This window comes from Rhinolophus sinicus, chromosome 14 (assembly GCF_057876585.1).
Source record: "Rhinolophus sinicus isolate RSI-liver-muscle chromosome 14, RSI-T2T, whole genome shotgun sequence".
Lineage (NCBI taxonomy): Eukaryota > Metazoa > Chordata > Mammalia > Chiroptera > Rhinolophidae > Rhinolophus > Rhinolophus sinicus.
The window spans coordinates 148,799,184-148,811,882 of NC_142514.1; the positions used below are offsets into that span (position 1 = coordinate 148,799,184).

General features: G+C 45.8%; 1 protein-coding gene across 1 annotated transcript in view; it reads left to right on the forward strand.

The window, feature by feature from the left end:
* The first annotated feature begins 202 nt into the window (after window positions 1–202).
* PARVA (parvin alpha) overlaps window positions 203–12,699 on the forward strand; it is a 154,118-nt gene continuing 141,621 nt past the window's right edge. Inside the window, exon 1 of the mRNA XM_019729368.3 lies at window positions 203–621. Within this exon, the coding sequence (XP_019584927.1) occupies window positions 366–621 (256 nt within the window). The 5' untranslated portion in view covers window positions 203–365. The remainder of the gene's footprint in view (window positions 622–12,699) is intronic.

The following is a 12,699-nucleotide window of genomic DNA, read 5'->3' on the forward strand; positions in this document are numbered from 1 at the left end:
ATCAATCACTGAACCCCGGATCTATGTGAGGATCTGGGCTGGGTTCAGAACCAGGGGAAATGAGGCTTCCAGGCTCCCAAGCTGGTGGGACACACACACACACACACACAGAACCAGGGGAAAATGAGGCTTCCAGGCTCCCAAGCTGGAGGGACACACACACACACACACACACACACACACACACACACAGCCGCGCGTCCTACAAGGGGCCGATGTGGGGCATCTTCCTTGCTCTGGGCAGTCAAGGGGCAGGGGCGCAGGCCTGGCCGGGGCGACGGCCCGAGCGCACAGCTTCTCGCAGGGCGGAGGGCGGCGCGAGGGAGGGAGAGAGGGAAGGGAAAGGCGAGCGCGAGCTGCCTTAAATGCTTGGAATAATTCCGCTTCCGTTTGGAAAGCCGCAGTCTCAGTCCCGCCGCGCCCGCCGCGTCCGCCCAGCGCCAGCTCCGCGTCCCGACCGGCCCGCGGCTGCCCGCTCCGCTGCCATGGCCACCTCTCCGCAAAAGTCGCCCTCTGTCCCCAAGTCCCCCACTCCGAAGTCGCCCCCGTCCCGGAAGAAAGATGACTCCTTCTTGGGGAAACTCGGAGGGACTCTGGCCCGGAGGAAGAAAGCCAAGGAGGGTGAGTGCGGCCCAGCCGCTCAAGCAGCACGAACCGGGAACCTGGGGCCTTCGGGGTAGGGCTCGGGCCGGGCGGGAGCGCGCCGCGGGTGCCCGGCTTGGAGGGGGGCGCGGCGACGCGTGCGCGCGCTTCCCGGGAACGTCTTGGCGGGGCTCTGCGCGTCCCGCGGGCCATCATCACCGCCCTGCTGGTGGTCGCTCAGGCGCTGCTCTCCTGAGCCCAGCGGCGTCCGGCTGCGGCACCCGGGGCCTGGGACCAGGCAACGCCTGCTCTGGGCGGGGAGCTGGGGCCGCGTGGCCCAAGGGCCCAGGAGGCGGCCCGCCCTCCAGCCAGCCCGGGGGTGGCATCCTTCTGTAGGCCCCAGGTCCCGAAAGCTGGCGTTTCCCAAGTTTCTACTGAAACTTTTCTGGGCGCCGTCCTCTCATTTTTTGTCTTTCACTGGTCTTTGAAATCAGGTCGTTTCCTAGACCTGCTGAAGTCCTGGTGCAGCGTTGGCCTCTGGATCTTTTGTCCATGCCGGGGCCCAGTAGGGCTCTATTAATGAGTAGATCAACATCAAATGTTTGTTGAATGAATGAGTGAAAAGCTGGCTTACCGCCGGTCCCGCTGTGTAATGGATGAGACACACACTTCGCATCATGGCTGTGACCCCTCTGTGAACTCAAGAGTTCACAAAAACCATTTCCTTTTTCCCACCCTGGTAAATTGAAGTGATCATATTTTTTTCCAGGAGAGTTTGCCTGTGAAATGTTTTGTCTCGTGGGCAGATTTTGCATCTTGGTTTTTGGTTTGATAAATGAGGTGACAGTTCTGAAGAAGCACTAGTATGTCTGTCAGATGCATTGATAGAAGTTGCTTGGTCAAATTTCTTTTTTTCCCCCATGGTTTGACTGCTCAGTGGTATGGGAATAACTCGTTTGAAGGCTGTGGTACTGAGATGTAAAATAAGTTTCATGTTCCTGAGTTGATTTAAAGTGTAAAAAATAATTTAAAAAGAATTTCATTGTTGAGAATTATTAAACTTGACACAAAGGACTAGCCTTCCATTCTCTGCATTGAAGTGAGAAGCAGCAAAACACATCCCCCAAAATGTTTCCCCCTATTTGGTTATTTTGGTAAACCATTGAGTAGAATGCAGTTGGTAATAAATCATGAAATTCTGGTTCTGAAAGCCTTTTTCTATACTACCCTTCTAACTTTTTCCTGTGCTGTTCCTGATATGGGCTCTCTAGCTTAATATTGGACAACTCAGAATTTTTGAAGCTCATGACCTACCAGGAGCGCTCACCCTACCATTGCCAACTCTTTAGAAAAGTTTACTTTATTGTAAAAGTAAAAAGTTTGTCTCTGTGTATCTACTACTACTGTGCTTCCCCCAAAATAATACCGGGTCTTATATTACTTTTTGCTCCAAAAGACGCATTAGGGCTTATATTCAGGGGATGTCATCCTGAAAAATCATGCTAGGGCTTATTTTCCGGTTAGGTCTTATTTTCGGGAAAACACAGTATTGTATTCCTGGAGCCAGGAGAATGAGTCTGATGGTGACCCTTTCACTTTTTTCAGGTGGATTAGCCTGTTTCCTTCAGTATTCCCTTCACTGGGCCAAACGTCCTCTCTTCCTGTAGCTGGTCCTCCTAGACATGATTTTACGGCACACTGACATCCTGTCTTTTCAGTTTTGGTCAGGTTCCCCGCAGGAAACAGAAGGTCAACTTAGTTGGAATTTTGAAAATAATGTAGTGAAGGGACTATTTATGGAGGTGAGGGCAGGGTTAAGGGAAACCAGAGGAGCCTAGGGGCTAGCAGCAGATAGAGGGAAGCTGGTACCACCTCTAGACCTGAAGTGTCACAAGGGAAGCAAACCAGAGCCCATTGAGAGCTGGAGCATGGAAGACGGGCTGCCTGACAGGAACTGCAGCTATAGGGGGACACAGCCACTGCTAGAAATGTGGAGATGGAGCAGGGAGACATGGCACAGTGGAGACTCTGCATGTTGTCTCTCTCCTTGCCCTGAATCTCTTGCTGGTACTTCCATTTGGCTGGACCCAGTGGGACGTCACCAGGGAATCTAGGTGATGCAGTATGTAGGGGTCAGCTCCCTTAGGGCACGGAGCAGTGCAGAGAATAAATCATAGTGGAGCTGCGGGCAGGGGAGAATAACTAGCAGATCCTCTCAAAGTGAGCTGCCCAGAAGTGGACATAGTACAGCAGTAGTCCAGTCTAGCTAGTCACGATTAGAATAGGGGTATCACCTCTGTTCTAGCATAGATATGATGTTCTATTAATGCAACCAAGGCTGCTTGTCTTTATTTTGCTATGTGGCTACATCACACTGTTGTCTCTCATTGAACTTAATATCGGCTGAAAGATATTTATGTTTGTTGTTCCTAAATCATTCCCTTCCCGGTCTCAGATTTACTTAACTGGGTTTTTGAAACCAAGTGTAAGGTCTTATTTTTATCCTTGTTATACTTAACTGCTTAAGTCCTGAGTCTGTCATTCAGTCTATTAGCTAATCCAGGGGATGTAAATGGGTGGGTCGAAGAGCATATGCTTCTCCTGAAGGGGCCCCCATCACCCAGCTCCAGCTGCTTGCTGCTGCACGTGGTGATTCTGTGCGCCCAGTCAGAGAGGGCAGTGGGGCAGGTCTGAAATGACCTGCTTTTGGTGACCGTGTGCTGGGTCTCAGTGCTCGGCGCTTTACCTTGTCAGGACCCACTAATCATCACTTCAGTAACAATAAGGCCAGATGGTCCAGGTTCTGCACCATCTCACAGCTAGCTCTGCTTTGCAGAAACTGCCTTCTTTCACTTTCCCCCTAGCATTCCAGAACCTCCCATTCTCCGTGATTCCTCGAGATCACTGATGTTGGTCTACCCACAAATTATTTCAGTGCTTTGGCTTAGGATTCTCCTGGGCTCAAGGATGCCTATTCATTTATTTGATACCACTGTAGGACATAAAGATTGGAAAGATATAACACACATTAGTTAGACTATTTAGATCAATAATTTTGTATCACAATATGTCTTCCTAAGAACACGTACAATATACATCATGGAATGACTATAAGTCTCACAAGAATACATTAAAACGAATCATCATCACTGGTGTTTCATAAGAAAAAAATAGCACGAGAGAGCAAAAGAGAATAGAGGTTAAAAGCATGGTCTTTGGGACCAGACACATTTGGGTTTGATTTCTCTTCTGGTTCCTTATTTATTGCTATTATTTAAAACAAGTTCCTCAATCCCTTGAAGTTTCTGTTTCTTTATCCATAAAATGGGGATAAAATTTCCTTTATGGAGGTTGTGAGGCTTAAATTAGATAAAGTATGTAATATGCAGAGCATGGCACAAATAATAGTAGCTATTAAAATTGACAGCTCAATTTCACATAGTCTTTAAGTTTGGAAGTAGTGTTTTCATTATGGACTGCAGAAGATTCTACAAGTTCTACAAATAGCCTAGTTGCCCATGTATGAAGCCCATGTACACTATTTTGGTTCCGTTGGAAATTACGGATTTTTCCTTGCAAGTCAGATCCTCCTATTTCTAAAATGTCACATTCCAGCATTTTAAAATATCAGAGTCCCTTCTAGTGAGTTGTAGCTAAGAGGCTTCTATTTTTCTTTGTGGCTCTTCACTTTGGGGTTTCCAGTCACCATTTATGCCACACATGGCTCTCCTGTGTCAGTTCTTAGACTAGCCTTTCAGAGTCCACTTGCCAAAGGGCTGCTTTTCATCTTTGTTCCTCCAGATCTATCCTCAAGACTTCCTCTTTCCAGGAATTCCATTTTGAATTATATCTGCCAGCTGACAGTGCCCTAATTTAGGTCAGCAGCAATGGTTATTCTGATCATTTACCCATTTATTTATTATGCCTCAGAGTTTTACATTTCGTCCAGTACCTGAAGTGTTTCATAAGGGGTTTAGTAATTCATATAATACTAAGACTTACCACTTTGGTTCTCACTGCCTGTCCAGTGTAACTGGGGGAAATCCCCAAACTCTGAAACAGATTTATGGTTTCTGGAGTGAACAGAATCCTCAGCATGGCTGGGCAGTCCTTCTCTTCTCTCCTAATCTAGCTTGCATCCTCATTTTCCAAAGTGTCTCCTCAAACCCTCACCACTCAAGCTCTTCTCTAGAACTAGAAAACTGAGTACCAGGTATGAGCTTGTACAATTTCCCTTCACTCCCTGCTCACCCCACACCCCCAGCCCATATCTGTACCTCTCCTTCCATGCTCCCTTCCTTCCCTAGTCCCTTCCAAGGAGGTACCTTTTCCCCTTTCTCCCAAGGCATTCATTTCTCCCTTCTCCCAGACTGGCTTAGCCAGATATGCTTTTTCTCATATCCTCAGTCTTTTTCATGCTGCTTTATTCCCCTAACATCCTGTAAATATGCTTGAGTCTTTCCCATTTGAAGAAAATCTCCTGATACTGGTTTCCTCATACACTACTCACAGAGGTCTTGAAAGAGTTGTCCTGGCTTTCCCTTTCTTATGTCCTAGTCATTTCCCAATCCACTATTTCTATCCTTGCACCAGTTATTTATTGAGTGCCTACCATGTAGCAAGCACTGTGCTAGGTACTGGAATATGGCAGGAAAAAAAACCAGACAAAAATTCCTGCCCTCATGGCGCTTACATTCTAGTAGTAAAGACAGATAATAAAGAGATAACTTGGTAAAATATGTGTATTTTGTTAGAATAGTGATAAGTGCTATACAGTGAATGCAGGCCAGGGAAATGGAGTGTTGTGGGATGAGGGATGGTTGGCAATTAAATAGGATGGATAGAGAAGACCTCACTAAGAAGGGTATATTTGAGTAAAGTCCTGAAGCAAGTAAGGGACAGAGACATATGTATATCTTGGAGGCGAGGGAAATTCAAACGCCTTGGGGCAGGAGTGGACCTGGTGTGTTGAGGACTAGCGGGGAGGTTGCAGTAACTAGAGGAGAGAGTGAACACAGCTGTGGAAGGTGGTATGGTCTCAGAGGTAGTTAGTGAGGGTGGATTGGGTGGTGCAGGGCCCTAGACGCCAAGGCCTTTGCTCAGAGTGAGATGGGGAGATTTTGGAGGGTTTTGCAGAGAGAAATAACAAGGCCACACTTTTGCTTTAATAGGATCACTGATGGTGTTAAGTGACTGACGGGGCAGGGGTGGAAGCAAGGAGGTGAGTTAGGAGGCTGCCATAAAGATTCAGGTGAGAGATGGTCATGGTCTGGAGATGAGTGGTAGCAGTGGAGGGGGTGAGCATTAAATTCTGGATATAGTTTGAGGATATAATGGATAGGATTCACTGAAAGATTGGATGGAAGGTGAGAATGTAGAATCAAGATGACTCCAGGGTTTTTGGGTTGAACAACTGGAATGACAGAACTGATTTTAACTGAGGCGGGGAATTCTGCAGAAGAGCTGGTTTGGGGAGAAAGGGCAGGAGCTACGTTTGGGCCCTGTTTAGTTAGAGGTACCCACTGGAGTTCCAGTTGCCATGTTGAGTTCACAGTCAGTTCTAGGAGTCTAGTTGTGAGCGGGGTGTTCGGGGTCTGAGCTGGAGACATATCCGTGTATAGGTGCATTTAAAGCCATGAAACTGAATAGGATCATTCATTAAGGACGGGAGCGTGGATAGAAAATAGGAGAAAGAGGTCCAAGGACTGAGCCCGAAGGCTTTCCAGAATCTAGAAGTTGGGAGATGAGGAGGAAACCGTGAGAGAGGCTGAAAAGGAGTGGTTAATATGAGAGGAGGAAAACCAGGAGAATGTGGAGCCGTGGAAGCTGCTGGAGTGTCCCTTCTATCCCCCTGTTTACGCTTCATGAGCCGAGGTCTCCAAACCCACTGTCTCCTTTCCAGCCTTGATTCCGCTTGGGCTCTTGGTGGCATTGGCATTATTCAGCTTCCTCTTTTCCTTCAGCTTTTGTCCTCCCTTGTCCTTATTTATCCGCATCGAATTTGCTCCCAGTGTCTCTGATGACTGTTTCAGACTCTCAGGCTTTTCTTACCTGTTTGCCGCCTCAGTAGCGTTTCCTGGGGTTCTGACTTCACCTGCTTTGCCCTTTGTTTCTTTTCTCTCATAGATTCTCTCTCCTACTCCCATGGCTTCAACAACCATCTGTCCATTCATGATTCTCAAATCCAGAGCTTCACCTGTAGTCCAGATATGAGGTGTGATCAAAAAATACAGTGAGTGTTTAAATTTAGAAAAATTATTACAGTAAAAGACACATAGCCATTAATCACCCTCAAAATACCTCCCCCTCACTTCGAACACACTTATCCCATCGTTCTTGCCGCTTTCTGAAGCAGTTCTGGAAGTCCTCTTTCCTGAGTGTCTACTTCATCCTCCATCATGACAACGCTCCGTGTCACACATCCCTTCTGGTACAGCAATTTCTTGTCAAATAAAAACATGACAGTGGGTCCTCATCCACCGTATTCACCGGATCTGGCACCGTGTGACTTCTGGCTCTTTCCCAAAGTCAAAATGACCATGAGAGGAAAACATTTTGAATTGATTCAGGACATGGAGGCAGCCATGACAGTGCAACTAAAGACATTCACGAAAGTGGCAAGAACGATGGGATAAGTGTGTTCAAAGCGAGGAGGAGTAATTTTGAGAGGGATTAATGGCAATGTATCTTTTACTGTAATAATTTTTTTTTTAATTTAAACATTCACCATATTTTTCAACCATACCTCATACATCTTTTGCCCGTCTCCTGGATGTGTCTCAGAATCCTCAAGCCCAACGTGCTCTCCGTGGAATTATTTGTCCCACTTGCCCAAATCTGCTTCTACTCCTCCTCCTACCAGCTATTGCTATGTCAGAGGCCAGCAACTCTTTTTGTTACAAATTATAATTTTTTATTAGTTTCATGTGTACAAAACAACGTAATGATTAGACGTTTACACCCCTCACAAAGTGATTAAACCGCCCCCAAGTCTCCTACCCGTCTGACTCCGTGCATAGCTATTACCATACCATTGACTATATTCCCTATGCTGTACTTTGCATCCCATGAATATATAAGTATATGTATATATATGTATATACACAGATATGTGTGTGTGTATACACGTATATATGTAGCACATATGTGTACATATGTTACAGTTGACATTCAATATTATTTTATATTAGTTTCAGGTGTACAGCGCAGTGGTTAGGCATTTATATAATATATGAAGTGGTCCCCTTGATAAGTCCAGTGCCAGCAACTTTTCCTTAAAGGACAAATAGTAAATATTTAAGACTTTGCTGGCTTTCCAGTCTCTACTCAGCTCTGCCCTCATTGCCTTAAATGATAAGTAAATAAACAAGCGTGGCTGTGCTCCAATAAAACTTTAGCTATGGGCACTGAAATTAAAACTTCACATAATTTTTATGTGTTACAAAAATATTCTTGTTCTTTTTCAGCATTTAAAAATGTGCAAGCCATTCTTAGCATTCGGGCTGAAAAAAAATAGATGGCAGGCTGGCTATGGCCGTGGGCAGTAGTTTGCCACCCCTGCTCCATTTCATCCCCCACGTCCAATCATCTCTCATGAAGTCCTGCTGATTTTACCTTCTGATTATCTCTGTCTTAATTCGGGCCTCTTAGGTGCTCTTTGTCTTCTTTGAGATTGTTTATTTTTTAAAATGTATCATCTTTATTTTCCACCTGAAATATTGCAGTATCTACCCTACTAGTCTCTCTGCCTCTGAGCCTGTTTTGTTCAGCCCACCCTTCATGCTTTTGCCAATATGTCATTTTATTAAACACAAAGATAATGGGTCCCCAGGACAGACTTCTTAGCATGACGTTCAAGACCGTCACTGTTGATCCTTCGTCTTGTTTCCTCTATTTCCCTTTCAGGAAGCCTCCATGTTAACCACACCAAACCACTCTTTATTCCCTAATCACATCACGTTCTTTCACATGTTTTAGCCTTCACACATGCAGTTCCATATTTCTGGAATGACCTTTTCTCCTTCTCTATACAATAAACTCCTCTTCAGTCATCAAGACCCAACTCAGCTAACCCCCTCTGCTTGATGCCTTCGGTGGCGCCCCCAGGAAGAGTGAGACGCTCCCTTCTCGGTGGCCCCACACCACCTTGTCCACACCTGTGTTGTAGGACTGGCCGTATTGCATGACAGCCATTTGTGGGTGTGTGTGTCTCACGCTCCGGTGTAAGTCCTAAGTCCTCCTCCTGTAACCCTCCTGCCTCTTGTAACAGTGAACCCATGATGATATTGGGATTTCTATGGAATGAATGTCCCCATTTTCACTTGGGTGAAAAGAGCCCACCACAAGCTGGTTGTGTCATCTTAGACAAATCTCTTCCCGTTTGCCCATTTCTAACATCAGGGGCTTAGGCTGAATAACCTGGTAGGGCGCTTGCTGCTCTGCTATTCTGTGATTTCTGCACTCTCATTTCACCAGGCTTCTCTGAAATTCAGTTTTATTGTCTGTGTAGGGTGGTCTGGGAATGACATCATCACAAAGACCTCTTTCTTTTCTTCCACTAATGAAGGCACCTCTGTGTCGGGAGGAGGAGATGGAAACCAGGATAAGTAGGCCCTGGCCCAAGGACACCTCCATATTAGGAATCGGTCTCCTTGTCTCACGGAATATCTCTATTTGGTTAATAAGCACGGTTTGTAATTATGTTTGTAATTATGTTTTAGCCGTTAGTACGGGAGAAGGGATTCTCGAGATCCTCAGGTAAACATTTGTAAGCATCTAAAATCTCCACGTACTGTCATGGAAAAAAGAACACATTTGGGGAAAGTGCTACAATGATTTCAAGACTTAAAAGACTTTAAAAAATAAAATACTTAAAAAAAATGTAAACAGTCTGTTAAGTTTTCAATATATTCTGCAGCCTGAAATCAGTAAGAAATCCAAATGAAGTCTTTGCCTGAGGCCCAGGGTCAGAGGCCTCATCTGCCATGGCCCTGGACCTCATCCTTCCCTTTCATTTTCCCTGCAGACTCCAGGAGGACAGAAGTGTGTTTGTTCTGCTCGCATTTTGTATCCCTGGGTGCCTAGCGCAGCACCAGGTATTTACCAGGTGCCTTTAAACTGGTTCTTAACGAACTGCCTGAATCATCAATGGGCATCTTATTCCAACTGAATAAGAAATAAGGGTGTCCCCAGGTTACTTCAAATTCTACTGTAACCTCAGATGACTCTTCTAGTCGCCTGATTCCTCGCTTCTGGCTGTGTGTGTGTGTGTGTGTGTGTGTGTGTGTGTGTGTGTGTGTGTCTTATAAAACTGCCTTCTCTCTCCCCCCAGGAATGTCTTTACTCTTTGCTGAAAGATATTATCACTTAGTCCTGTTGTTTGACAAACACACAAAGGCCCCTGAGACCAGAGGTTTGGGTCGTAGAATCTGTGGGTACTGATTGTGCACTGGCGGCAGTGAGCCTGCCAGGAGGCCCGTACGTAGTCAGGGGTGGTGAGGACACTGAGTGTAGGAGCCGGCATTTTCTGTTTCATCCAGGAAAGCTTGCTTTGTGGAAATGGCATCACGCATATTCATGTGAGAGTGCTGAACTAAACAAGGGCTGAGGTGAAACAGCCTCTTTGTGAGGTTTGGGGGAGACAAGACAAATGTGTACGAGGGAGTCAGAATTCCTCTAATTCCCCAAAGTTGGCCCCAGGGTCCTCCCCCGCCCATCTCAGCTTCATTTATTCACTGAGTACAAAGTTAAGGAAACCTGACAGTCATCCAGAGGCAGGGCCACTGTCATTACCTCTGCAAGACAGTTCCATCACTGTAACTCTCCTCACTTCAACCTACCAAGGAAAAGAACCCCCCAAAAGAAAGAACGGCTCAGTGCCACACCTTCGCTGAGCTTTGCCTCGTCTCTGTTCATTGCAGCTGTTTCATTTTTGTTCGGGCCTGAGACATGTTTGCATGGTGTGGGGATCACTATAGGACTCACCTACAGTCTGGTTCTGCTGGTGTTCACTAACTGATAATTCTAGTTGCTTGGAATGCACCAGCCTGCCAAAGCCTTAAAAAAAAAACCTCTGTGACTAGTGTCATTGTTTGCCCTTCAGATCAGCCTTAGGGAAATGTTAGGCCACGGATGGAAGACGCAGAAACTTAATCAGTTTAAACAAATATTCTGAACTTTTGAAGGAAAGAAGAATGAACCAAATCACTTAGCATCTGATATTTTTGAATAAAAGTTTTTTTTCTTTCCCATTATAAAATTGACCCATGGTTATGGGATTTATGGGGAAATAGAGAAAACAATCATGCAAACAGTCACAGAGTTCCAACTCCCAGAGGCAATAACTATTAGAATTTTTATTTATTTATTTCTATTGTTCTTCCTCAATATAACTTCTTCCTTTTTTTATAATTGTCAGCATGCCATATATATTAAATAGATATAGTCTGTATCGTTTTTCATTTATTATGCGGTAAATATTTTTCATGTTATTGCAAATGTTTTCATACATACTTTTTATAGGTGCATAATATTCCATTGAGTGACTGTCCTATTATCTACTTAACCATTTCTTTTAATCCAATTTTTTTCTTCTAGAAATAGTGGTGCCTAAGCTTTTTTTTTTTTTTAATATTCAGAATAATTTCTTTTGCATGGAGTCCCAGAAGTACAATTATCGAGTCAGAAGCTGACAACTGGCTTGCTTACTACCAATGGTTTATAATCGATAATTAGGGAGAAATTACTGCTTTTGATTCTGGGTAGTCTTCCTGGTAGGTTGTTTGAAAGGTAAACCGACGTTGTTAGGCTGAAAGTTTCTGGCTGGCAGGATGAAGACACCTGAGGTGCATGGTGGAGTGGGGTGGGGTGGGAGGGTGAGGCGTCAGGGGAGTGTAGATTTCCAGCCCAGCCAGTAATGCGTTCAAAGTAAACTCTAGTCCAGACAGGCCTTTCTTTCAGAACATTTTCTTATGGCCATCCTCCCATTCATATATGGCCACATGTGTCATACCCAGTGACTGCTCTCTTATAACAGGTCCCCAGGTGTGGCTGTCTTGGGAATAGTCATCCTTGTAGCTCCCCAGGGAGTCACAGCCCCCCCCCCCACCTGCCCCCACCGAGTCCCTCTGAGTTCCCACCACTCCCTCGTGAGACCCAGTGGAGGTTTGGGCAAGAAGTCCCTCCTTCCCTTGATCATTTCCTCTTCACCTCCCAAATTCTGACTTCCTGGACTTGCCCCACAACTTGATAACCACAGACAGTCAGACAGGAAGGAATTGCAAGACCGTAGGCTAAGTGCTATGGTAGACAAATTTAGGTTCTCAGGGTTGAGGGACCCTTAGGAGACAAATGCTCGAAGCCGAGGAGGAAGCCCCCAGATGGACAAGAGAAGGGACAGGATTTGGGATCCTTCTGAGATTCAGTTGAATTTTAACCGAGTGGGCAGGGCTGATGCCTCAGGGGCTGTTTCCTCAACCTGCATTAGGCAGCAGTAGTCAGGTGTCTCATTTCATCTCCTAAGAACAGCTCTGAGCCAGTTGGAACATGTAATTATCACACCCAGCACCCCAGGGAGTATTTCTGGGGAGTCAGTCGCCCATGGAGGCAGACGCCCTCCCTGGGAGTGATGTGTTGAGGGCATTTCTTTCATCGTTGAATCATACGCCCCATTCCCTTCACTCATTCCCTTATCTCTTGAAAATCCAGAGGCAACTCCTCTCTTCTATGCTGTGAGAAACACTTCCTGACACTGAGGAGCGTGGATGAGGCCCTTCATGAAAACACAGCAGATCTGGGTGGTGATAACGTTGGACGACTACAAAGGGGCAAGGCTGCCAGCCTGTTTCTGTTCCCTCAGCGACATAAACCCAGGTGGCAGGGCTCCCAATTATACCAGGGGTCTCAGTGGAATGCACGTATGCCATTCCAGAGCACACTCATCAGGAGAATAATTAATCTGCCAATTGCAGTATTGCATTGACTTTTCAATTCAAAACAATTGTTCCTAAAGCAGTTATTGTCTTGGGCCACGTGGCTTTGGCTGGGCAGGCTGGGAGCCCCTGTGGGGAGATGAAATGAGAAAGGAGTCAGGAAGAGGGTCTGCAACCTCGATCACCA